This window comes from Carcharodon carcharias, chromosome 15, assembly GCF_017639515.1.
Source record: "Carcharodon carcharias isolate sCarCar2 chromosome 15, sCarCar2.pri, whole genome shotgun sequence".
In the NCBI taxonomy this organism is placed as follows: Eukaryota; Metazoa; Chordata; class Chondrichthyes; order Lamniformes; family Lamnidae; genus Carcharodon; species Carcharodon carcharias.
In genome coordinates this window covers 20,335,623-20,361,504 of record NC_054481.1, presented here as the reverse complement: position 1 = coordinate 20,361,504, position 25,882 = coordinate 20,335,623, and the positions used below count along the sequence as shown (strand labels likewise).

Below are 25,882 nucleotides of genomic sequence, written 5' to 3'. Positions count from 1 at the left end.
AACAAAAAATAGCCATCTGTTTTTGCAGATTCAATAGACTTCACTGCTTCTATTTGGAAGGGTTTGTTTGGACAGCTGGGATCATAATAAATGCTTGGCTGAGTTTCATAAGCTACAGATCCACTTATCGCAGCCTTTGTAGGTAGTTTGACCTACAGTTTTAAGTGGTTATTAAAAGATTATCTTGCTTTTTACATAATTACTGAATAAATGTTTGCTTTTACAATAACTTAATCATTTGAGGACAGTTAATAGTTTTGAATGGCTCCTTTGAATGAGTTTTTTTCCCTTCATGCATTGTGTTTGAGTGGGAGCTCTGCTAGATTATTAAAAAAAAATTACATCCATTTCAAAGACGTTGCTCCTGAGGGCAGCGCATAGTGGATACTGGGTTTGTAGTTTTGGAGGATACATAGGAACATGAAGGGGGCACGTGACAGGAGGCTGAGGGGGTGAGGGCCTGACATTCATCATTACAACTGGGTCAATGTCCCAGTAAATGAAGGTGGGGATTCTAATCTGCCAGCCTCATGATCTTCCCACTTGCTGACTGACAGAAATCCATGTCCCACCTCAGGTCTGCCTCTGGAGGTGGCAGTTCCCAATCCATCCACCTGCTCCTCCCCAGAAGGAAAATATGGCGAGTGGGGGCCTTTTAAAGGAGATGTATCTGGCAAGTCAGGAAATTTCCCGACTCAACTGTCCTGCCTCTTCCATGAAAATCCAGCCCTAATTTCTTTGCTTTATTAGTTTACTTTATTTCACCAAAGAGACGTAAGAATGTGGAACTTCGAGGAGAAATTGAAGCAAATAGCATAGATCCATTTAATGGGAAGCTGGATATGTACATGAGGGAGAAATGAATAGAAGGATATGCTGATAGGATTAGACAAAGAGGGGTGGCAGGTGGCTAGTGTGGAGCATAAACACTGGCTTGGACCACTTGAGCCAAATGCCCTGCTTCTGTGCTGTAAGTTCAATGTAATCCATTCTGCATTCTTTCCAAATCCTCTATCCAGCACCAACATCTGTCTAGAGTTGAAACATGCTGTCAGTTTTAAAAAAAATAAAACAGAGCAGGAGAATTTTTTTTTTAAACATTGGAAGTGGGTTTCTGTCAATCTCCAATTTTCCAGTATCCTCACTGTGAAAAATCCAAGTTTTCTCAATGTTCTGAGACCAGAGTTATGAAATCCCACACACTCGGAGCCACTTGTCTCATCAGTTTGTCCTTCACCCATTTCTAAACACTTTGTAGTACTTTTGTTTTTTTATATTTCATCTGGGGATTGGAGACAGCAACCACCCTGTGCTGGTCTCCCTGTTAGATTAGAGACGGGTTGTCTGCCACAGCCTCTGGAAACAGATAAACAAAGGAAGAATGCTCTGCCTCAGTCTTTCATCACAAGACAGTGAAAGACACTCCAACTTAGGTCAAGATAATTTATCTCTTCAAGAGGCTTTTACTATGCAAAATGCTCTTTCATTTCCTCCCATACTCCATACTTTCTGCAACAATCTGACACACTGACATGTTCCCTTGCTTCCTGATACACTTTTTGGATGCTCAGTCACCCAGGACCACTAATACACTGCACATGGCTCAAGGGCAGAATTTTATGTCCCGCAGGCGGGCATGTGCCTGACCCGATTGGGCGTAAAATAGTGTGCGATGACATCAGACGAGCGTGCATCATCGCACATTCTCGCGATATTTTGGTCGGTGGGCACGCGCAAGAGTCGGCAGCGTACCCACCGACAATTAAGAGGCCTATTAAGGCCATTAATGTATTAATTAAGAACGACTTTTCACTGCCCGTCCAATCTTATGGGCGGGCGGGCAAATCGGTCAGGTGGCCTTTGGATTTTTGAGGAAACTTCATCCACAGGCGGGATGAGGTTTCTGAGATTAATTTTTTAAAAATGTTTTGGCAGAATTTTTATTATCTACATGTTCAAGTGAGTGAGTACTATGTGGGCACATTTTTCCCTGCATTTCATAATCTTTCTTTTTGTTTCTAAAATTCTTCAGCTCCCTGAGGCAGCTCTCTGCCTTCAGGGAGCTTTCATTGCGCGCTCCCCCTTGCCCACGCTGACTTCAGCGCTCGCTCTCCTCCTGCCGCCCACCCGGCAGCGCTGACTGGCCATTAATTGTGAAATCGCGGTCAGGGGCCGATCGCAGGCGGCGGCCCATTTCCCGGCCGCTCCTGGGCCCGCGGTCCTCTCTGCCCACCCGATGACCTGAAAATCCAGCCCCAAGCTTTGCCTCTTGCTTCCTGCAACGCTTCACTATGTTCAAACATGCTCCAGATTTTCTGACACTCTGCACATTATACATTATCCGCTACATAGAATTACATCAGAGACACAGCATCAAAACAGTCCATTCAGCCCAATTAGTCCATGCCAGTATTTATGCTCCACCCAAGCCTCCTCCTCTCTTTTCTACCATATTAACCAGCTATTACCTTCTAACTCATATGCCTGTCTAGTTTCCATTTAAATGCTGTACTATATGCCTCCCAATAAACCGCAAAAATGATCAAACCTACTCCCTAGTTTCTCCTGATAGACTTGTCCAGGTTCCAACCTCCTAATGTAATGCGTAGAGTTCAAGTATTATTCTTTGTTTCCTGACACCGCTGCATACTGGTCAGTTAATTTTGCTGACACAATTATCAAACACTCTCCACTGTTTTCCAACAGACATGCAATGAACACACTCTACTTTACTCTTGATGGTCTCATTCAGTACTTAAACATTCAACCCCATCTTCTCATGTGGCACAAAATATTCAAGCATCAGAGAATAGAACGGTTATAGAAGGGGGACATTCGGCCCATAGGGTCCATCCTGACTCTTTGCGACATTAATTTAGCTATTCCAACTCCCCATCCCTAACCATGTAATCCTGCTAATTTTGTCCCTTTAGGTGCTTTACCAATTCCCTTTTGAAAGCCAACTAAAAGCTCATTTCCTTTCCCTCCCAGGATGCTGCTCAATTACTCTCCAAGACATGACACACTGCAGTGATCATTCTCTGCTCACTCTCCCTATCTCTTGACACACTGCACAGTTCTCAAACAATCTCCCTTGCCTTTTCACATACTAGTGCTCAGGAATTTCACAGATATATGTACATCTGTAAAGACATGAACTGATTTGATACTACAGCAGATTTTTCACCAACATTAACAAACTGAATTAAATGTACCACACTCTATTTTTAGACAGGGTATAGGGCAACTTGTTGAGTACCAGTATGCAAGGTCATGGAGTATTTAGATCCATCCTTGCGAAATAATCATATCAGAAATACATTACAGTACAAAAATCATCAAAATGTTTGTAGGGACATAAGACCTGATGTTATCAGGTGTGGTCACTTTGCTCACTTCTATGAGACCGGTCTACTTTACTTAACAATGACTTAGTCATTTAAGAGAAGCGATCTTGGTTTATTTACGTGATAAACACAGGGGGCAGGGTTTTCTGGTCGGCGAGTGGGGGCGGGGCCCACTCACCAACACATCACATGACTTGGGGATACGTTGAGCATGCGTCCCGACGTCACCCCACATCATTTAGACTTTCAGTTCGGCAGGCGTGCAGCCGATTTGGCTGTGTGCCAGCCGAACTGTCAACAGCCTAGTAAGGCCATTAAAAAACCAATTAACTTGATTGATGGACCTGCCTGTCCAACCTGGCAGGCGGGCCTCGAAACAAGTATGAAACCTCTTCCATGGTGGGGGGATGAGGTTTCATGAGGGCTTTTGAATGTTTATCAAATGTGTAAATAAAAGTTAAGGACATGTCCTAACTTCTGTGTCTGTGTCACATGAGGGGACATGTCAGGGAATTTTTTTTATTACCTTTCTGTCAACTCTTTCGTGCGCATGTGCGGAACAGCGTACTCCCGGCTGAGGGTATCCCTCCCCTGCCCGCACAGGGAGTGCATAGCACTTCCTGGAGGATGTTCACACTGGGTGGGCCTTAATTGGCCCACCTGTGTAAAATGGTGGTGCCCCACACCCACTCCCCCCCCACCCAACCACCCCGCCGACCGGGGGCGCTGTTCATAAGTCCGGCCACCGGCGCCCGCTCCCGTACTTCCCCCCCCAACGGGAGGGGGAGAATGTTCCCCAGGGTTTCCAACTGTGATTAAATGTATTCCTGGAGGTTTCATCACATGACTTGCCCCCACACTCGAGCCAATAGTCGGCCACACATTCACTGCCTTCCTACACCCACTGGAAAGCAAGACTCTTTACCCATTTGGATAATAAAGACAGAAAATGCTGGAAAAACACAGCAAGTCTGGCAGCAACTATGGAGAGAGGAACAGTGTTAATGTTTCAAGTCCGTATGACTCTTCTACGGAGGCTTCTTCACCCATTTGGGTGATGCTTGACTGTCAGTCAAACAGCCTTTTTCTCTCATTTTCAATATTCTTATATCTGGTAAAGAGAAAAGCTCAAAGGAAGTGACAAAATAAAACAATATTTTTCTGACATCTTGATTATTTTTCTCCAGGGTTGCATACAGCAGTGTCCTGGAGGTTGATATCCAGTTCCTTGAGACTCCAGACCAATCCTGGAGTTTGGCAAACCTAGAAAAAGATACTGCCCTAAAGCTTCCCCTGTTTACCAGCCATACTTCCACAGAGCTGGAGGTTACTAGTCATGCCTCCTGAAGTTGTTGATTTGAAGATAAACTATGCAACTTGAATCAACTATTTGACAATGTTTCCCCATAAATAATGTAGTTGTTATTCTGTGTACATTTTCATACTTAAATTAATAAATTACACTAAATAATTCTTAAAAGCATAGAGACAGGGACTGAGTTCAAATTCAAATGTGTTCTAATTGGTATTTTGCCAGTGAATGTGCTTTGCTTGTCTGTCGAATGATGGATAATCAGTTTAGAATATAAGTGATGCACAAAATGCAAGGATCGTACAAGTCAGTTTTTCTGAATGGTCATTTGCAATTATTATACAAAACATTAATATTAACACTGGAACTTGAGACAACCTTGAATGATGAGTGCAACCAATGGGTTAATGAAGAACATCTATCAGAAGTATGTGATGTATGACATCATATCCATAAGTGAAACAGGAGTGAGGATCTTATTAGAAAAAATCACATGGTAATGAACTCAGTGCTCAACTAGGAGCATTACAAGGAAGTAAAACATACCATGTAAGATTCAGGTAAGGTTATCTTATGGAAGAAAGTATGATGCAACTTATTTGAGGTCTTGAGGTGAATTAATGTTCTGAAAAACATCTGAGCTAAGTGTACTAGTGAAGTGAATCACTTGTGACATTCTCATTTTGGATGATAAGAGCGTTTTGTGATGTGATCATAGTAGTCATCTTTGGCACTTATTCCCAGTCCTTGGGGAGTGACAACTGTCACAGACAAAATTTAAGCAGTCCTTTTTAATTACTCGTAATCAATATGTTTGTAAGAAAAAGGCGTGTGTTTTCTTACCCTCAGAGTAATTGTCCCAATTTAAATAATCCCAGCAGCAAGCTTTATGTGAGTTTTAAAAAGTAAGGTTGTTTATTATCAAATATTTGCCTTGGATGTCTAAAATGTGACATCTCATTTGACTCACACACACACACACACACACACACACACACAGATTAGATACAAATGAAGGTAAAACAATACATTGCAATTTATAATTATTTCAGTCTCTTTTGAGGCAGCCTGTAGCTTCTTAGATAAGTTGATGTTTTAGTTGAAGTGAAGGTCTTGTAAAGCAGAGGATTCTCAGTAATCTGTGAGGCCTCTTGCAGGTGAATTTCCCAGGAGGTTGGTTCTCAGGTGAACTCGAAGTTGGAACAGGTTGACAGGTTGGGGAGAGACCTTCTCCAACTTTCAAGATATCACTGTTTATTACCTCGGCTGCTTAGATGACTTGCAGCTAATTTGGTGGCTTTCTGATGGAACTCTGTTTGCCTAACAGCTTCTTGCTGTTATTTCAAAAGCAGACAGAAAATGGCTTCCTCACCATGTGACTTGTACAAGTCCAAAATCCTTTTTCCAAAAGGGTTGGTGTGTTGATTACACATCCTGTATTGTTGTTTGACACCTTGAAATTCACCCAGTCTAGTTTGGATGAGGGATCGTCATGATACAGTGGAAGGTTGATGCGATCCATTCACATTCATCTAACACACATTGAGTTTCAATGTTTCTTTTGTCCATGGTGAAACAGAAAGATGGGCCAGCTGGAATGCTATGGTTCTTTTGTTGATGGTCCAACCTTAAACAAAGGAATCTGTGAATTCCCCAGATGGCTGTGAATGTCCATATTTAATTAAATATTTGCCTGAGACTCAAGACTGTCTGGAGTTCAATATGCCAAAAGGTTACATGAACTGCAGCGGCCAGTTTAATAGTCTGTGTTCAAAATTGACTGAAAGTTCATAATATACTGGATCATGGATATAATACTTAAATGATGTATTACTTTATTGTCAAGCAAGGAGAGCCATAGGTGCTGTTTGTATTCTATATTACCAGTTTTGGCAAATGGAAGTGATGGTTCACTTCGAGGAAAATGAAATAATGAAAGACACACGCTTACTCATGTTATAACACTTCACAGTATCCAAATTCCCACAAATACAAACTGTACTTTGTAATGAATCTGTCATCTATCCTTATTTATCTCAATGTATGATTCTCTAATGACATTGCTTCTTTTATGTGCTATAATCTTACACTGGGTGTGCCAAGGATGTCACTATGAGTGAGCTGTGCTTGCTACAAATATCTGAAGAACTCTTCATTGTACACCATAAATCAATTTCTGGTTTCTTTCAGCAACTTGCAGCATCTAACTTGTGAAGCCAACCTGCTCAGTCCCTTGCTGCTGAACTCCCCTTGCCAATGGGCATCACTGAAGCTTTCAGGGGGGATTTATGGAGCACTTGTATCTCTAATTCCATTTGCAGCCTTGCAGTAAAATCCATGGGGGTGATTTACTTTTATTTCTATCAATGATTACAACATGTTTTGTAACAATTTACTGATTATAAAAGCCCATATATTATTGAGAGGATACATAATGGAAGATAACAATTGTAGCTGAAGCACAATACTTGATTTATTCGGTAAATAAGGATAAGCTTGGAACTCAAGATCAAGATTCCAACAAAAGTCTTTGATGTTCTGTATACTTCTGATGCTGGAGGGGCAACAATCCTGTCAACTAGTAGTGAAAAATTGAGTGAGTTTGAAATACTCAGCAGGTCCATCAGCATCTTAAATAATAAAAGATAGGGTAGCCTTTCATCACAGCAGATTATGATGAAGGATCTAAACCTCAACAAACTCTCTGTAGATTTCGACCTGCTTTGTACTTCCAGCACATTTTATTTTTAGATACGATGTTTAGCATTTGCACTATGCTTTTTTTTAATCTCAGCTGTTTAGTTTTTAAAAGGAGTTATTAGCTTTAGCTGGGAATCTGCTCCGCACGTGCACTACTCTTCAGGAAAGATATCTTTCCATTTATAGTCTCATTTGATGTTTGCCAATTTTACATTTGTATCTGCAATTTCCAAGTCCACAGTTCAAATTAAATGTCAAGTTTTCATATGGAAAAAAATCATTTGGACTGAACCTTTCAAATATAGCATTTACCAAACTCTTTTGATGTGTGGTACCTAGTTGGAACAAAAGTCCCTTGTTTAATATTTTAGATATCATTTAAGCTTAGTGTCCAGAATCTTTTAATTTGCAGTTGTTGGCAAGGCCTGGGAGTAATTGTAGTTACTTTTTTTGACAAACTGTCATTTTCACTCGTTGCAAAAAATTAGTGTACTACACATAGAGCAATTCTTTTAATCCAAATAATTTTGAAGAATCATAAATTAATATTCTGTCAAGCATAAGAGTTGCTTTTCTGTCCTTTTCTAGTATTACTCGCACTCCAAATTTTCCTTTTTGTTTCTTTTTTTTTATTTATTTATTTATTACAATTTCATTCAATTTTTCTTGCACGTTCTTTTAACTACAATAACTTGTTTTAATTAACATACTTGATACAAGATACATGACAAAATGTACTCAGGCAAAATGGATCCCTGGACCAAGAAATAAAAATAAAAACAAAAAAACTGCGGATGCTGGAAATCCAAAACAAAAACAGAATTACCTGGAAAAACTCAGCGGGTCTGGCAGCATCGGCGGAGAAGAAAAGAGTTGACGTTTCGAGTCCTCACGACCCTTCGACAGAACTTGAGTTCGAGTCCAAGAAAGAGTTGAAATATAAGCTGGTTTAAGGTGTGTGGGGGGGGCGGAGAGAGAGAGAGAGAGAGAAGTGGAGGGGGGGTGTGTGGTTGTAGGGACAAACAAGCAGTGATAGAAGCAGATCATCAAAAGATGTCAACAACAATAGAACAAAAGAACACATAGGTGTTAAAGTTGGTGATATTATCTAAACGAATGTGCTAATTAAGAATGGATGGTAGGGCACTCAAGGTATAGCACTAGTGGGGGTGGGGAGAGCATAAAAGATTTTGAAATATTTAAAAATAATGGAAATAGGTGGGAAAAGAAAAATCTATATAATTTATTGGAAAAAAAAGGAAGGGAGAAACAGAAAGGGGGTGGGGATGGGGGCGGGAGCTCACGACCTAAAGTTGTTGAATTCAATATTCAGTCCGGAAGGCTGTAAAGTGCCTAGTCGGAAGATGAGGTGTTGTTCCTCCAGTTTGCGTTGGGCTTCACTGGAACAATGGAAAGGGACTGGACAAGGGGAGATGTCCTCTGGGAGATGTCCTCTGGGGATCTTCCTCCCACAGCTTCCAACCTGATAGTCGCCCAACCTCGGACGGCCCGCTTCTATCTCCTACCCAAAATCTACAAACAGAACTGCCCCGGTAGACCGATCGTCTCAGCTTGGTCCTGCCCCACAGAACTCATTTCTCGTTATCTAGACTCCCTTCTCTCTCCCCTTGTCCAGTCCCTTCCCACCTACATCCGTGATTCCTCTGACACACGTCACATCAACAATTTCCATTTCCCTGGCCCCAACCGCTTCCTCTTCACCATGGACGTCCAATCCCTCTACACCTCCATCCCCCACCAGGATGGTCTGAGGGCCCTTAGCTTCTTCCTCGAACAGAGGCCCGAACAATCCCCATCCACCACTACTCTCCTCCGTCTGGCTGAATTTGTTCTCACGCTGAACAATTTCTCCTTCAACTCCTCTCACTTCCTCCAAATAAAAGGTGTGGCTATGGGTACCCGCAGGGGCCCCAGCTATGCCTGTCTCCTTATGGGGTATGTGGAACATTCCTTGTTCCAGTCCTACTCCGGCCCCCTTCCACAACTCTTTCTCCAGTACATCGATGATTACTTCGGTGCCGCTTCATGCTCTCGTCGGGACTTGGAAAAATTTATTAATTTTGCTTCCAATCTCCACCCCTCCATCATTTTCACGTGGTCCATCTCTGACACTTCCCTTCCCTTCCTTGACCTCTCTGTCTCAATCTCTGGTGATAGACTGTCCACCAATATCCATTACAAACCCACCGACTCCCACAGCTATCTCGACTACAGCTCCTCACACCCCGCTTCCTGTAAGGACTCCATCCCATTCTCTCAGTTCCTTCGCCTCCGTCGCATCTGTTCCGATGATGCTACCTTCAAAAACAGTTCCTCTGACATGTCCTCCTTCTTCCTTAACCGAGGTTTTCCACCCACGGTCGTTGACAGGGCCCTCAACCGTGTCCGGCCCATCTCCCGCGCATCCGCCCTCACGCCTTCTCCCTCCCAGAAACATGATAGGGTCCCCCTTGTCCTCACTTATCACCCCACCAGCCTCCGCATTCAAAGGATCATCCTCTGCCATTTCTGCCAACCCCAGCATGATGCCACCACCAAACACATCTTCCCTTCACCCCCCCTATCGGCATTCCGTAGGGATCGCTCCCTCCGGGACACCCTGGTCCACTCCTCCATCACCCCCTACTCCTCAACCCCCTCCTATGGCACCACAACATGCCCACGCAAAAGATGCAATACTTGCCCCTTCACTTCCTCTCTCCTCACCGTCCAAGGGCCCAAACACTACTTTCAAGTGAAGCAGCATTTCACTTGCATTTCCCCCAACTTAGTCTACTGCATTCGTTGCTCCCAATGTGGTCTCCTCTACATTGGAGAGACCAAACGTAAACTGGGCGACTGCTTTGCAGAACACCTGCGGTCTGTCCGCAAGAATGACCCAAACCTCCCTGTCGCTTGCCATTTTAACACTCCAACCTGCTCTCTTGCCCACATGTCTGTCCTTGGCTTGCTGCATTGTTCCAGTGAAGCCCAACGCAAACTGGAGGAACAACACCTCATCTTCCGACTAGGCGCTTTACAGCCTTCTGGATTGAATATTGAATTCAACAACTTTAGGTCGTGAGCTCCCTCCCCCATCCCCACCCCCTTTCTGTTTCTCCCTTCCTTTTTTTTCCAATAAATTATATAGATTTTTCTTTTCCCACCTATTTCCATTATTTTTAAATATTTTAAAATCTTTTATGCTCTCCCCACCCCCACTAGAGCTATACCTTGAGTGCCCTACCATCCATTCTTAATTAGCACATTCGTTTAGATAATATCACCAACTTTAACACCTATGTGTTCTTTTGTTCTATTGTTGTTGACATCTTTTGATGATCTGCTTCTATCACTGCTTGTTTGTCCCTACAACCAAAGCCCCCCCTCCACTTCGCTCTCTCTCTCTCCGCACCCCCCCCCCACCCACCCACCTTAAACCAGCTTACATTTCAACTCTTTCTTGGACTCGAACTCAAGTTCTGTCGAAGGGTCATGAGGACTCGAAACGTCAAGATATTAGAAAGGTCGCCAAAAGCTTGAGCAAAGAAGTGGGTTTTAAAGAGGGCCTTAAAGGAAGAATTGGATAGGGGACTGCATTTTACGGACACCCGCCAGGCATATTTTCGGCAAGGGGGACATGTAATATGGCTAGCCCGCTGTCCTCCTACCAGCCATGGCCTGGTTCCGATAATATCGGGATGGGTAGGGCATCCAGTAGCTCACCTGCCCTTAGGCCAATTGAGGCCCTTAAGTGGCCAATTATTGCCCACTTAAGGCCCTCAATCCTCCTCCACTGTCATAATACACTGGACTGTGGCACGTGGGTGAGAGTGAGATGGCTGGTTTCTCATCCAAGTTAATGAAAAGGCGGGAAGGAAGAGGGGTACATCCTTTGGAGCGCGACCTTTGTGTATTGATGGTACCCTCTAAGATTGCACCCCCACCTTATGCCTCTCCGCCTGCCTTCCAAAACTTGCACCACACCCCCTCCACCTCACCCTCCCCACCTCGCCCTCCTCCATCAGTGCCCGATCCCTCCCCACCCCAAAAGCCCAGGACTTAACTGAGTCTAGGATCCATTGCTCTCTTTAGTGTGGTCTTCTTGTAGTCCTAGCAGTACATTACTGAGTTTTGGTGCTACTGGAACTGCAAAAGCTGCTTACCAATTAGATTGGTTTTCAGCTCTTGAGGGAGGGACTTCCTGCCCCTGAGGGATAGAAGTCCCACACTCTGCTTGCTTACACCATCCCCAGCATGTTATCACTGCAGGGTGGCCTTATTTAAAGTCAGTCAGTTTGGTACTGACTTTTCTTCCAGGGAGGTAAGTTGTACACACCCACCCGTAAAATCCAGCCCATGGAATTTGAGAGTGTTTAGGAAGGAAATTCCAGAATGTGGCACCCAGGTTGCTGAAAGCATATCTTCCAATGGTGGAGTGAAGGGAGGGGATTGCATAAGTTCCAGAGTTGAAGCAACAAAGAATTTGGCGAGGTGAGAGTTGCAGTTGGAGGTTTCAAGTAAAGGGAGGGGTGAGGCCATGAAGGGCTTTAAACACAATAAGAATTTTACATTTGAGATATTGAGGCACTAAGAGGCAACGTAGGTCAGTGCTCACAAGGTTCATGGGTGAATGGGACTTGATGGGTGTTAGGATACAAGCAGCAAATTTCTGGATGTGCTAAAGTTTAGAAAGGGTGGTGGATAGGAAGCTGGTGACTGCACTAACCAAGCCTGGAGATGACAAAAGCATAGATGAGGATTTCAGCAGCAAACACACTGAAGTAGATGATGTTTTGGAGGTGGAAGTAGGTAGTCTTTGTGGTGGTAAGCATTTTGGGGTTGGAAGCTTAGCCTGTGATTGAATAAGATGCCAATAGGGGAGAAATTTGGTCACAAAGTGCTGCAGACTTACATCAGTTTGCCAGGACAGGCAATGCTGCTGACTGCTAGCTAACTGACTGCTGTCTGCCATCGTCCATTGATATCACTGATACCAAAAATGGTATTATGCAAACAAATCTCTCCCCACCACCCCTACCCCCACCAGTTTGCAAACAGTCTGGAGGAAACAATGGCCAGGTAAAGGAATTGAATCAGTGGTAAGGGTATGGAGTTTGTAGCAGTGGTTAAAGATGAAGGCTTCCAATGTTCACAAAGTTTAACTGGAGGAAACTGCAGATCACCTAATGGTCTATATTGGACAAACAGTCTGTCAGAACAGAGGCAGTTGAGATCAATGGAGAGGCGATGCTTGGTTCTATCAGCATAGGCATGGAAGCCAACCCCATGTTTACACCAAGGTAAGCAACCTGAGATTTCCTTGCCTGTGATGATATTGCCATAGGGCAGCATGTCATTGAGAAAGAGAAGTGAGCTGAGGAGAGATCCCTGGTGGACTCCAGATTTAATGCTGTAGGAGTGGGAAGAGAATTACGCCCTTGCTGGAGATGCTATCATGACAAATGGACAAGTAGGAAAGGAACCAAACAGAGGCAATCCAACTGAGTGAAAGAGGACAGCATGGGTTGACCCTGTCAAAGGCTGCAGACAGATTGAGGAGGACAAGGAGAATAGTGCACTACAGTCACAGTCACAACGAGTGTCATTCGTTACTTTAGTTAGGGCTGTTTCAGTGCTGTGACAGAAGCAGAAACCTGTGACGAGTCAATTATGAAGTTGCAGGAAAAATGGGCATGAATTTGGGGCAAGAGAATACATTCAAGAACTTTGGAAATGTAAGGGAGGTTAGAGACAGGATGGTAGTTTTAGAGGGATCAAGGATGGGCTCTTTAAGAGGACAGTGATGGCGAAAGTTTAAATGAGAGGGTGATGATGAAAATTCTGAAAACAAGAGGAAGAGCACCCAAGGAGACGGAATCATTTACAGAATCAGTAAGGATGAGAGTCAGGAAGCAACATTTCTTATTGGTTTCATTCTTTTAGCCTTTTCTTCTCTTTCAGTCTAGTTTTACTTTTGAAATTCATCTTGTTTTATTTTCTTTGGTTGTTTTATTTACTTTTCATAAATTTTTACCTTTTATCATCCTTTCCTTTATTTTTCCCCATAGCTTCTCTGCTTTCATAGTGTCTTGGATTCTTTTCTCCCATCACCTCCACCCCACTTTACACAACTACATATTCTCACTATATTAATACAAGTCAATTCATCCATCTACTCTTACACAGTCTCAAGAAATATTTTAAGATTCCACAAGAGACTTTGTCTGTGCCTATATAAATCTTTGAGGGTTTTGCATGTGTATTTAGTGGTGCATGATAGTAGCATGGGGCATTTTAGCTGTTCATCTGCCTCACTTCTGCTGGACAGGCAGACTTAAGTCAACCCTTAAGAAGACTAAGAATAAAAATTCTCAAAAAATATTTCCAATTGAATTCCTGGCCTCTTCCAAGTTAAGTCAGCTGATCTCAGATGGAGTATATGACATTTGACCTTCGTGTTTCTGGGCTACTGTCAGCAAAATATAAGAAAAGTTGATTGCTTTCCTTGCTTTGGACTTGCATTTTCAGTTGTCTTTGGCCTTAGTGGAACAATTACAAGGATGGATGTTATATATTCACAGGACAGACTTGTGATGTCCCCCATATTATATAAGCTGCAAACAGTCACAACTCAAGTTCACATGTGAACATGACTGAGGTGCCAAAGGGTTGTCAATGCTTGCACAATCATACTCAAGTAAGCATCAGTGTCTCAAAGAGAGAAGAAAATTAAGTGACAGGGTGTGATATTTAGGTTGGCGAGTGGGGGCGGGGGGGGTGGGGCCTGCTCGCCGACATGTAAAATGATGTGGGATGACATCGGGCGGAACTCCTGACGTTACCCCATGTCTTTTCAATTTTCAGGTTGGCGGGGGCGCAGCCGAATCAACTGTGCGCCCGCCGACCTGACACCGGCCTATTGAGGCCATTTAAAAAGTAATTAAGCTCATTAATGGACCTGCCCATTCAACCTTAAGGTTGGCGGACAGGCAAAGAGCTCAGGCGGCCTTCAGAAAAAACATGAAACCTCATCCACAGGAGGAATGAGGTTTCATGAGGGTTTTTAAAAATTTATTAAATGTTTGATTAAAAATGATGGACATATTCCAATTCATGTGACAGTGTCACGTGAGGTGACATGTCAGAGAAGTTTTATTTTTGCCCCTTCACCATTTTTAAATTTGGCCCCGATCTCCCTGAGGCAGCACTTAGCCTCAGGGAGATGAGTGTGCACTCTCGGCTGAAGGAATCCCCCCCCACTGCCTGCACAGGGAGCGCACTGCGCTTCCTAGCGGACGTCGTGCTTGGCGGGCCTTAGTTGGCCCGCCCACATAAAATGGTGGTGCACCCCTGATCAGGGGCGCCAAACCGAGGTGTGCCCGCATGTGCCCGCTCCTGCACTTCCCCCTCGATGGGGGGAAAATTCTTCCCTTAATGATGGTAGGATGTACCATTAAGGTAGCTTTCTGGAGACTGGAACCGATATAGGATTATGTAAAAATTGCAACCAAATGGCAAATGATATTTCAATGTAGGAACATGTGAGGTCATCCACTTATGAGCTAAAAAGGAAGGTAGTGTTATGATGGAAAGCTAAAAACAGTGGAGGTCCAAAGAGACTTGGGGTACATGCAGTCCAGGTACATAGAACATTAAAATATCATGAACAAGGTACAGAAAATAATCAAAAAGGTTAATGCAATGTGGGCCTTTATATCCAAAGGACTAGAATACGAGGGGATTGCAGTCATGCTTCAGTCATACAAAGCCCTCATTAGACTACACCTGAAATACCATGAGCAGTTCTGTGCACTACATCTTAGAAATTATATATCAGCCTTGGAGGGAGTGCAGCGATGATGTTGACATGCTTTATGTAAATACTAAAATGAAGCATATTGAAGCTTTCATTCCATTAATCAAATATTTTAATGACACTGTGATCTACAACATAGCAGGGCACAAAATATATTGATTTGTGTAATTACCTTGAACTCATATCTTTCATGTTGAAAATAGAATATATCACAGTATATTTCTGCTGAATAACATTTGAAGGTCACCATTCAATCATTATACTTGAATGAACGTGGTTCTCCTCATGTGGTATAATGATGCCATACATCAATCAATGAAGGTTAAAGGTCATGTGGCATTGTCGAATGCAAGTTACACATCACAAAAGTTCTGGGTTATTGTCACTGAAAAATTTAGATTGCATTTATGTTAATTATAACTTTTCTTACCTGTATATTTTCTGTGCAATCAGATAATATCAGAGACAATTAGAAATGTGATGTGTAACTCCACAAACTACTGTTGCTAAATTATTGTCAGTGTAAAACAAAGCAACTTTGGAGCCTGGTGTTGTCATCAGTAATTCAATAGCATGATACAATGTGTGAAGATGGATTTTTAAAAACATATTTTTAGGAATATGGTTGTATTCTGTAAAGAAGGCTGTGAGTGTGTGTGTCTATGTGCATGTAATTAAACTGGAGGAAGGTTAATAAAGACAATTTGTCTGTGGGAGCAGAGAGATGAAAGGTAAAGGTGTTAGATGCATGCATTTGTAATGAGAGGCTATGGTGAAGTTGAATATACAAGTAAATAGGTTGGGTTTTAAAATTCGCATCAGGTGATAAGTAAGGACTTGACTTTTCAGCTGTTAAGTTTCAAAGGGTGTTTAGAAGTGACAAGGGACTTTTACAACTTAGAAAGGTTTCATAAGTGAACAAGGGAAGGTTATTAAATTTTATTTGACCAGAAAGTGGAGGCAACAGGAAGACGTGAAAGATTTTTATATTTTGGAAAAATCTGAGTTTAAAAGAGGTGCTTAGAACAATGGAGTTTAAGATCAGAGGGGAAAAGGATATTTAAGGAAAGATGTTGAGTTGTGTTGAGGTGGTTATGTGTGGGAGATGTCCTGAGACCAGCTCTGTGCTGAGAAAAGTTGTGAATTTGAAGCAGCCATGCAGTTTCAAGCCAGAGAAGTCTTCGTTTTCAGAGAGTGGACTGTTCCTGAACTTCCTTTGGTTTTTTTTCAAAGCAGACTGGAAGAGAGTGAGAATTCATCTGGTATACTTTATTGAAGAAACAGTAGGGGAAGAATTTTTGGGTCGGCGAGCAGGGGTGGGACCCACTCGCCGACGGGCAAAATGACACGTGGTGACGTCGGGTGGGTGTCCTGCCGTCACCGCATGTCATTTAGAATTTCAGTTCAGCGGGGGGGCATCCAAAAGCCAATTAAAGCCATTTAAATAGTCGTTAAAACAATTAACAGGTTTTCCTGTCCAACCTTAAGGTTGGGGGGCAGGCGAAGAGCCCAGGCAGCCTTCCCATTTTTCATGGAACCTCATCCACGGGCAGGATGAGGTTTCATGAAGGTTTCATTAATTAAATAAATTTTTAAATCAAAATTCATGAACATGTCCCAGCTCATATGACACTGTCACATAAAGAGACATGTCTTAAAATATTTCCTTTTCTTTATTTAAATTTTTAAACCTTAAACTAATCTCCCTGAGGCTTCCAGGCACCCGTCGCGCTGGACGGGCTTTAATTGGCCCGCCACGTAAAATGGCGGCGCGGCTCCAATCGGGGGTGCTGATCAGGGTCGTGCCTGTCCCAGCACAACTCCCCCTGATGGGGGGAAGTTTTTGCCCCAGGTTTTGCCTTGGGTAATATCACTGGATTTTTATAGTTAAAAATCTATAAGGGAGCTGTTGCCAAGTAGTTTACTTGCACGTTTTGACCAAGTGGGTTTTTTGGGGGGCAATGTTTCGTAAGACTGTTTTACTGTGTAATTTTAATCTTGGATGCTTAGTTTTTTTTTTCTTGTTAATAAATTTAAAATCCTAAAAGTGTTGCTTCTGGAATTAGTAGTTTCCCCCTCAATTTCAAAATATATTAAAAAGGTTATGATCAGTAAGACAGGGTACCCTCTGGGATTTGGCTTGCTTAAGAAATAACATCAGCTGCAGTCATAACAAATGGTATAATGTTGCCATGGGTTCAAAACTGAAATGATGGGAATTTCAACCACCGAGCAGGAAAGTGACCTAGTGAGCTGCCAACTGGTCTGGGAGTGGCTATTCTGGCCAATTTTAACGATCAGGCCTCATTAGCATGCCAATGTCTGAGTTCCCGCCCAAAGTCCGAGGCAAGTAGTGGGAAGCCACAGAAAGTAGGAGCTCCTGGTCCAAATGTAAGTGCAGTTCTTTGATGGACCTATAGGGACTCAAAGTCACAGGACACCCTTATGTGGCTCGGAGAAGCACTGTGCTGAATCAATTAATGGGAGTATGTTCCCTCTTTATTTTAATATTTTATATGGCAACTTGACTCCTTATGAAGTCATTAAGATGCAGAATTACTTTATAAAGCAGCTCTATGGCAGACTAATAAATTGGAAATGAAAAAGTAGTATTTACAGGGACTGAGAGGTAAAATAAGTCTAAAGGCTGGGAAGAGCAGAGCCAGGAAATTAAGAAAAAAAGGAATAAACAAGAAAGCAAGCAAGAGAAATTGCCACCAAAAGAACCAAATCAGTGCTGGCCTTTAAAAAAAGTATTGATGGTCAGTCACTTCCGCTTTATAATTGATGCAAATATTTACTTCAGTTGAACGAAGCATTTCTTGCTCTCCATATAAATGTGGGCAATGTAGCTGATAAAACAGCTTCAACTATCATCATCTTATGTTTATTCAGCTGCAAATTACTAACATTTGTGACAATGTTATAGTCTCCCGAGACAGCTACCCTGGTAGTTTCAGTTCCAGCTACAAGATTGCAGCCTGGTAATTACACTGTGCAATCTTATATGAACACTTTACACAACCAAATTCCTCTGAAACCTATTTATTTACGAAACTAAAAATTCTTATTAAATAAAATAGGTACACTGGCCAGAATTTTTACAAGTCCTTCATTTTTACCAGACCGGAATTTGATACGAATGCATTAATTGCTCATCTTATAATATAATACAGATCAATATGCAGATTTTTAAAGACTTGTTCCCTATGGAACCACAGAAATCATAAACTCTGAACACAAATAATAATTTTATCACCTCAGGAAAATCTCTCATTTTAAAATATTTTAGGCAAGTTTTGAAGCAAATGTATAGATTGTAGAGCTCTTTTATCATGCTGGCAATCTGGACTTTTTATAAAAAGAGTCTTCAATGATACAGAACATGATTAAAAACACAAAAATCCTTATGAAAATGTAACATACAGTGCACTATACAAACCAGTCTAGAGAATTGCTTATTCTTGCTCCTGGAGGCACGAGCATTCCTGTATTGGGAAATCTCTGGAGCTGGAATGTATAAACATATCAATGTGGAAAATTACAAAGCACTGGTTCAACTTTAAGAAGTGGATAAAGGTGGAGCTAAGCTTTTACAGAAATCCAAATACAAAAGAAGATCCCATGAGCTTCTATTGTTACACAGAAACATAAGTGACTATTTTTTTAAATCATTCACGGGATGTGGGCTTCGCTGGCAGGACCTGCATTTACTGCACATCCCTAGTTGCCCTTGAGAAGGTGGTGGTGAGCTGCTTTCTTGAATCGCTGCAGTCTATGTTGTGTAAGTACACCCACAGTGCTGTTAGGAAGGGAGTTCCATGATCTTGACCCAGCGACAGTGAAGGAACGCCGATATATTTCCGTCAGGAGGGTGAGTGGCTTGGAGGGGAACTTCCAGGTGGAAGTTCCCAGACACTTCCCATGTGTCTGCTGCCCTTGTCCTTCTAGATGGTAATGGTTGTGGATTTGGAAGGTGCTGTCGAAGGAGTCTTGGTGAATTCCGCAGTACATCTTGTAGATGGTACAAACTGGTGCTACTGTGCGTTGGTGGTGGAAGGAGTGACTGTTTGTGGATGTGTTGCCAATCAAGGGGGCTGCTTTGTCCTGGATGAAGTCAAGCTTCTTGAGTGTTGTGGGAGCTGCACTCATCCAGGCAAGTGGGGAGTATTCCATCGCACTCCTGACTTGTGCCTTTTAGATGGTAGACAGGCTTTGGGGAGTCAGGAGGTGAATTACTCATCGCAGGATTCCTAGCCTCTGACCTGCTCTTGTAGCCACAGTATTTATATGGCTAGTCCAGTTCAGTTTCTAGTTAATGGTAATCCCCAGGATGTTGATAGTGGGGAATTCAGTGATGGTAAAGCCATTGAACATCAGAGGCGATGGTTGGATTCTCTCTTGTTGGAGATTGTCTTTGCCTGACACTTGTTGACACGAATGTTACTTGTCACTTGTCAGCCCAAGCCTTGATATTGTCCAGGTCTTGCTGCATTGCACCAAGGACTTAGACACTAAATAAATAATTCAGCAGCCAACTAAATCTGTGCATTTTGTATCATTCCCTACTTTTGAAAAGAAAGCATCAACGGTTCTCATACTCCAAGTCTCCCAGACCCTTGGGCCAGGATTTTTAGGATCACGAGGTTTCCCTTCTCGCCATCCAGGTAGTCAGCAGAAAATCCATCCCTGTCGAAATAGCCTGCCCCTCAGCCATTTAACGCTCCAATGACTGATAACTGGGTGGAGGCGGGACTTCCACCCCTCACTTGGAAGGAAAACCTCCCTCAGAGAGATACTGACCAATCTGATTGGTCAGCAGCTCTCCAGTCCTTGCAGCGCCAGAAGCTGCAGTGAACAAGACGGGGATGGAAAGCAGTCCCCACAGGGGCCAGATCTTTTGCAGAGGGTGGGGGTGGGGGGTGGGGGGGTGGGGGGGTGCCCGATGATAAAAGGAGACTGCTGATGGAGGTGCTCCCCCACGCCCCACCCGCCCCCTAAATTCCCACCCAAGGCCTGAATAGGGTTACTTTTTGGGATTCCCCCTGCCCCTGAACTGCTCCCACAAGCCTGGACATTGAGGCTGGGCAGAAGAGGGCTCTTATATGGCCAATAATTGGCCTCAAATGGAGCGGGCTGGTCGGACTAGGCCTTGCCCATCTCAGTGCAAAATTACGTAGAGGTCAGGGTGGGCTGTAGCCCAGTGGGAAGGCCATCTAAAAAATTTTAAGGCCATCCCCCCCACCATGTCTACAAATCTGCCGGTGAGGGAACATAAAGTTCTGCCCTTGACGTCACAATAACAGTGAACATCCGAAAGGTACTACTTTCATTCCAAGCATGACTTTGTGATTATGCTCATTTCTATTAATATGATTTTGTGTGACGTGTTTTTTTCACTCAAGAGTAAAGCTCCCATCATGAACTGAAAACCTGTAAACTCTGTACAAACTTAATGAATGCAGATCTATGAATGAGCTATTCTACCCTACTTTCTTCCTTTTTATATGGCTCATTTTAATCATCTCTATCATGAGCTCTGTAATTGTTTTGTAATCCAATAAGTCAAATGAGAGCATGTTACACCAGATGCATAAAGAGCAAAAAGTGTGAAACAAATTTACATTCTTCCGAAACTTCTTTTTCCTCAAAGTTTTGCCAAATATCCATTATCGGCATTGGAAATTTTGAGGTTTAAACATCATGTAAGTCAGAATTTTAAACATTGGTATTCAAGAGGAACTAATCTTACGACATTCATTCAAGCACTTTGGTTTGAAGGGAACCCATTACATCAAAAAATAATTTCTGTTCACATTCTGAAGTCAATTAACTGAAGTTAGTCTACAGTAAACATTATTAAGAAATGAAGAGAAGAAGAGGAAATTAAGTGAAGCAAGATGAATATGTAGGGAATGGAATGCTAAGTGAGTTTCCCAGTTTAACCACAGAATCTGAAAGATAATGGCTGAATCTTACTTGGATGGCAGAAGCCCTGCTGCCAGGACAGAAAGTGGGAGGTGACCCCTCTTTCCTGGCTGGGTCAGCATTTATTGCACATCCCTAGTTGCCCTTGAGGAGGTGGTGATGAGCTGCCTCCTTGAACTGCTGCAGTCCATGTGGTGGCCAATTACGTGGCCACTGCTGGCCCACCTCCAAATGCTACCAGCCTAATCAGAAGGCAAGCAGCTTAGCAGTTCCACTGCTAGTGGCAGGCATTGCTCAGGCTGCAGCTCCATGGCGAGGTTACTTAAATGAGCAGGCACCCTCAGGAGGGATAATTGAATTGTGGAATGCCAGAGCCAGGCAGGCAGCAACTGGAGTGGGTGGGTAGAAGGGATTGTTAAGTACTGACATCGCCACTGCCTTGGGGGCAGCTATTGCCACTGGAGGGTCCCTCCATGAGCCACAGAGCACCCAAAAAGAATGGTTCACCCCCAGAGCCTGCAGGGAGATCACTGGGATGTTTCCCCACGTGTCAGTGCCCCCCACCTTGCCATGGGAAAAAATCTTGCAGAAGTGTAAAGTGGCTCAGTTGGGCTCCTGGCAGGTAGCCAACCTTCCCGCCTCTGGAAAAATGGTCCACCTCCCAACACATTCCCACGCTGTTTGCCAGCCTTCCTGCCTCCAAAGCCCATCCCCAAAGGACTGGTAAATTTCTGGCCAATGTATCTAACCTATTTTGAAACACTGTGAAATACTTCATTAAAACAAACCGTCAAACATAAAATATAATTACCTTAAACATAATTACCATAAAATTATCTCTTTACAGCACAATTAATCCATTATCTTTTATTGGTCTATGCACTGCTGTAAATGTACTTGAACACTGAAAGAACCATTTCAAATGTCAAAGACAAAGGGTTATCTCAGATAAAATTGCGGCTAACAAATGCTAATATAGTAATAATGGATTTGAGTCCTACAAGTGTGGACAATTCTTATTACTGAATGTATGAATATAAATTAGTTTCTTTGATCAAGAAAGTAAGGCAGCAGCAAGCAAGCAGAATTTGATTTGTTGCTTGTTTAAATTAGAGGCCTAATTTTTAACTCATGTTCTACTCTACATGTTACTTAAATTTGGGATTCTCAACCTTTTTGCTTTTGAGGCCCCCTCCCATATTATAAAAATTCCGACTCTCCTCGTAATGCCAAATATGTATATTTTTCTGTGTAAAAATTGGTTATACAATTTAAATTCATATTTATTAGTTTTGTTTCACATTACTTAATATGAAACTTGCTGCTGACTAAGGTTCAAGTGATAGGCATGGCTACCAGAACAAGGGCTGCATTTTACTAGGGTAGGGTGGGGATTGGCAGGGGAGGAGTGGTGGTGGATGGCTCACTCCCTGGAAGGAAAATCAGCTGGAAGCCAACTCGCTTCCTGCAAGCCTGCCCTGCAGCCGTAAAACACTGCATCTCAGCATGGTTCCTGAGGTTTGCCCTTAGTAGTTATTGGGTGAGTTGACGTGGAAGGTGTAAGGGCAAAGGGTGGTGGGTAGGGGGCATGGGTTAGCATGAGTTGGCATGGGGACTATAGAATGGGTAAAGGGACAAAGGTTGGAATGAAGGGTACAAGATGCTATGGGGGTGGGTAGAGGGGTATAGGTTGGCTTGGAGGGTATGAAGAGCAATATGGGGGCAGGTAGGGAATGTGTTGGCATGAATGGGGTATGGGGAGTGCTTGGGGAATTTGAAGGGGTGTGAGGGGTGAAGGCCAGAGGGCTGTCTTTTGTTTTACTATTTTTACTACAACTGGTAAAAGTCCCAGAGCATCAAGGTGGGCCTTTTAAACAGCCTGCCTCGGCACTTGGCAGCCCCTGTGGCTGCCTCCATACTGTTTCCGGGGTTGGCAGGCCCAACTCCAATACGCACCCGCCTACCCAGAAAACCACAATCCCGTTATTTGGAGCTGTTTCTCCCAAGGTGGTGTGGCGAGCCAGGCATTTTCCCAACTCTGTGCACCCGCCTTGGGAGCAAATGGCCGATCTTATATCTCCATAAAATGAAGTCCTTCTTAGGACTGCTTTGCCATTGTTAAATTTGTAATGAAGATTGTGAAGCATTACAAACTAGGAATTCATTCTACTGAAGCTACTGATGCTGTATATTCGTACTCTGATATCAAATCTTAATTACAGTAGAATTTAAGAATTATTGACCAAACACACTTTTCTCCACAAGCCTTCTCAACTCCCACAACATTTTCCATTGTTCATTAAATCATACTTGGCTGACAGGATAGCTAGATGGTCTATTCCCAAGTCTTTCTCCATGCTCTTAAGTTGGCTACAGGAGATTTATGATAACTGATTGGCACACTAAAATCCAATTCTTCTCTTGTTGCAAATCATCAGGCCTCTGGTCAATACATGGCTCCTGGTGACATTCACATAGACTGTTGTGAGGGTGGCCAAGTTGTTACTATTAATTATAGAGTTGATCAGCAGACACTTCTTTGATGAAAAGGCTGGGATAGATTTTCAGCTCGGCACGCAGGTGTGCGCCTGACACGCACGAGCGTGAAATAGTGGGCTGTTAAGCCCATTAATTAATTAATTAATTAATTAAAGTGAATTTTTCCCTGCCCGACCGAATTTATGGTTGGCAGACGGCCGAAAAGGCCAAGCGGCCTTTGGGCTTTTGAGGAAACCTTATCCACGGGAGGGATGAGGTTTCCGATGTTAATTAAAAATAAAATAAAAACTTTTAATTCTCATTTTTAACATGTCCCTGCTCATGTAACAGAGTCACATGAGTGGAGACATGTTTACCTTAATTTTAAAACCTTTATTTTTAGTGCGAGAAATCTTCAGCTCCCTGAGGCAACTCTGTGCCTTCAAGGAGCTTTCACTGAGTGCACCCGCGCACATGCGCTGACTTCCGCACTCGCCCTCCTCCCCCCACCCACCCCAACCCAGGCAGTGCTGAGCGTTTCAGTACGGGATTCACCCTGGCTGGCCGTTAATTGGCCAGCCAGTGTAAAATCACTGTTGAGGTATGATCGGGGGCAGCGGACCATTGCGTGGCCGCTCCCGGGGCCCACCCGCCCAAAAAAGGGAAATTCCTCCCCATTAAGTTTACTTACAATGTACTCAGCAGCAACTAGATGTGTGCTTTCAATTCTAACTCTATCTCTACACTGACTCCAGAGGTAGCCTACGCTACTCTCCTATTGGTTACTACAAATCATGTGACCTTCTTAACAAGTATTATTCTTAAAGGTAAACCATAATTACTAGATAGACAGTCAGTTTTAAACTTTAGCTCAAGCAATTGATAGTAAATGCCACATCATGATGTTTCAACAATGTTTGCATGGCACTAAAGGACAATTTTACTTGCCTTCCCATCTTGATACTCCATTTTAGCTGAGAATGTCGACCTTAGTAAGTCAATTAACCTTTAAATGTAAATAGTGTTTAATCAAATAATAAGCAGACTATATTGAGGCTTGTCAAGCAAAATAATACAAATCCATAAAAAGGCCAGGAAACATTAGGTGAAAGCCATTTCTTTTACAAGATATTCCAGTCACCAGACAGACAGAAACATTAATTATTAACTCTTACCTGCTCATGGTACTCAATACCCATGCTCAACGTGTTGATCAGAATGGCTATCATAATCCCACGGTTAAAATATTTACTTTCCACAATTCTTTTCATTTTTTCAGAGAATAATGTCCAGAGCACGATTAATTTATTCTTTTCCTTTGGTTTCTTTTTGTTCTTGTGTATCTGATCTCTTTGGTCACCTTGCGCGATGTCATGTGTAAATTCATACACGCCATCAGCATCAGAGTCACCAATTTCTGAATCACTGAGCTCTAGCTCTGGGTTTTCTAAAACGCGGGCACAATAAGGGCAATTCTGAAGTTCACAAGTCAAGACACCAGCCTGAGTATTGGGTGTAGAGCATGGCATGTTCAGTCCTGACAACTTGCTTGCAGCTCGAAAGATTCCTTCAATAAAGATATCCAAAAAAAATTATCAAGATGCCGTGAACTTATATTATTTATGACTACCTCTTACCTAAACTCTTGACAACAATATTCCCTACTATTTTTCTAACTTACCATTGGGAAGGTATGCATGCTTTTCACTTAAACTGTCAGTTTAGGGCACATAATATTCATTTACTTAATGAGCACATTTGAAACATCTTTGTAGTAGGTTTTGTGAATTATATTGCTATTTGCATTCAATTATCGTTATGGGACAGCCACGTATACAATTCAGGTTACTAACTGAGCAAGTATGACTGAATATCATGAGGATTCCATTCACATGGCAAAGCAAAACAGTAAATGGAAACACAAAGTTAATCAAATACCGTAACAAAATCAATATATTTCAATCGTTCAAAATTCCTTATGAATTATTTTCCATATTTGATTCATTATTAAATCTCCTGAATTAACAATATGAAGAGAATGTTCTTATATTCAAAATCACTTGTACTCTTATCTGGGTTCAATTAAAGAGAAGTGAAAATAAATTAAATATTGAAGAATTCCTTCACAGTGGAAAGACACAATAACCATAGTGGCAACATTTTTGGCATCATTATGTCTATGCATTGCACCTGGCAAATTTTTTATCAAAAGTAGGAATGGAAAATTAAAATAGCCTCTTCCTCTTTTAAAGACTATCTCACGCTGGGCAAAGGCAGTAAAGGATGCCATTTGGTCCC

At 42.6% G+C, this 25,882-nt stretch overlaps 1 protein-coding gene across 1 annotated transcript in view; it reads right to left on the bottom strand.

Annotated features, from left to right (window-relative positions):
* LOC121287977 (voltage-dependent T-type calcium channel subunit alpha-1H-like) overlaps nt 1-25,882 on the bottom strand; it is a 617,188-nt gene that overhangs the window by 180,171 nt on the left and 411,135 nt on the right. The window contains exon 9 of the mRNA XM_041206154.1: nt 24,760-25,151. Coding sequence (XP_041062088.1) covers nt 24,760-25,151 — 392 coding nt within the window. The remainder of the gene's footprint in view (nt 1-24,759; nt 25,152-25,882) is intronic.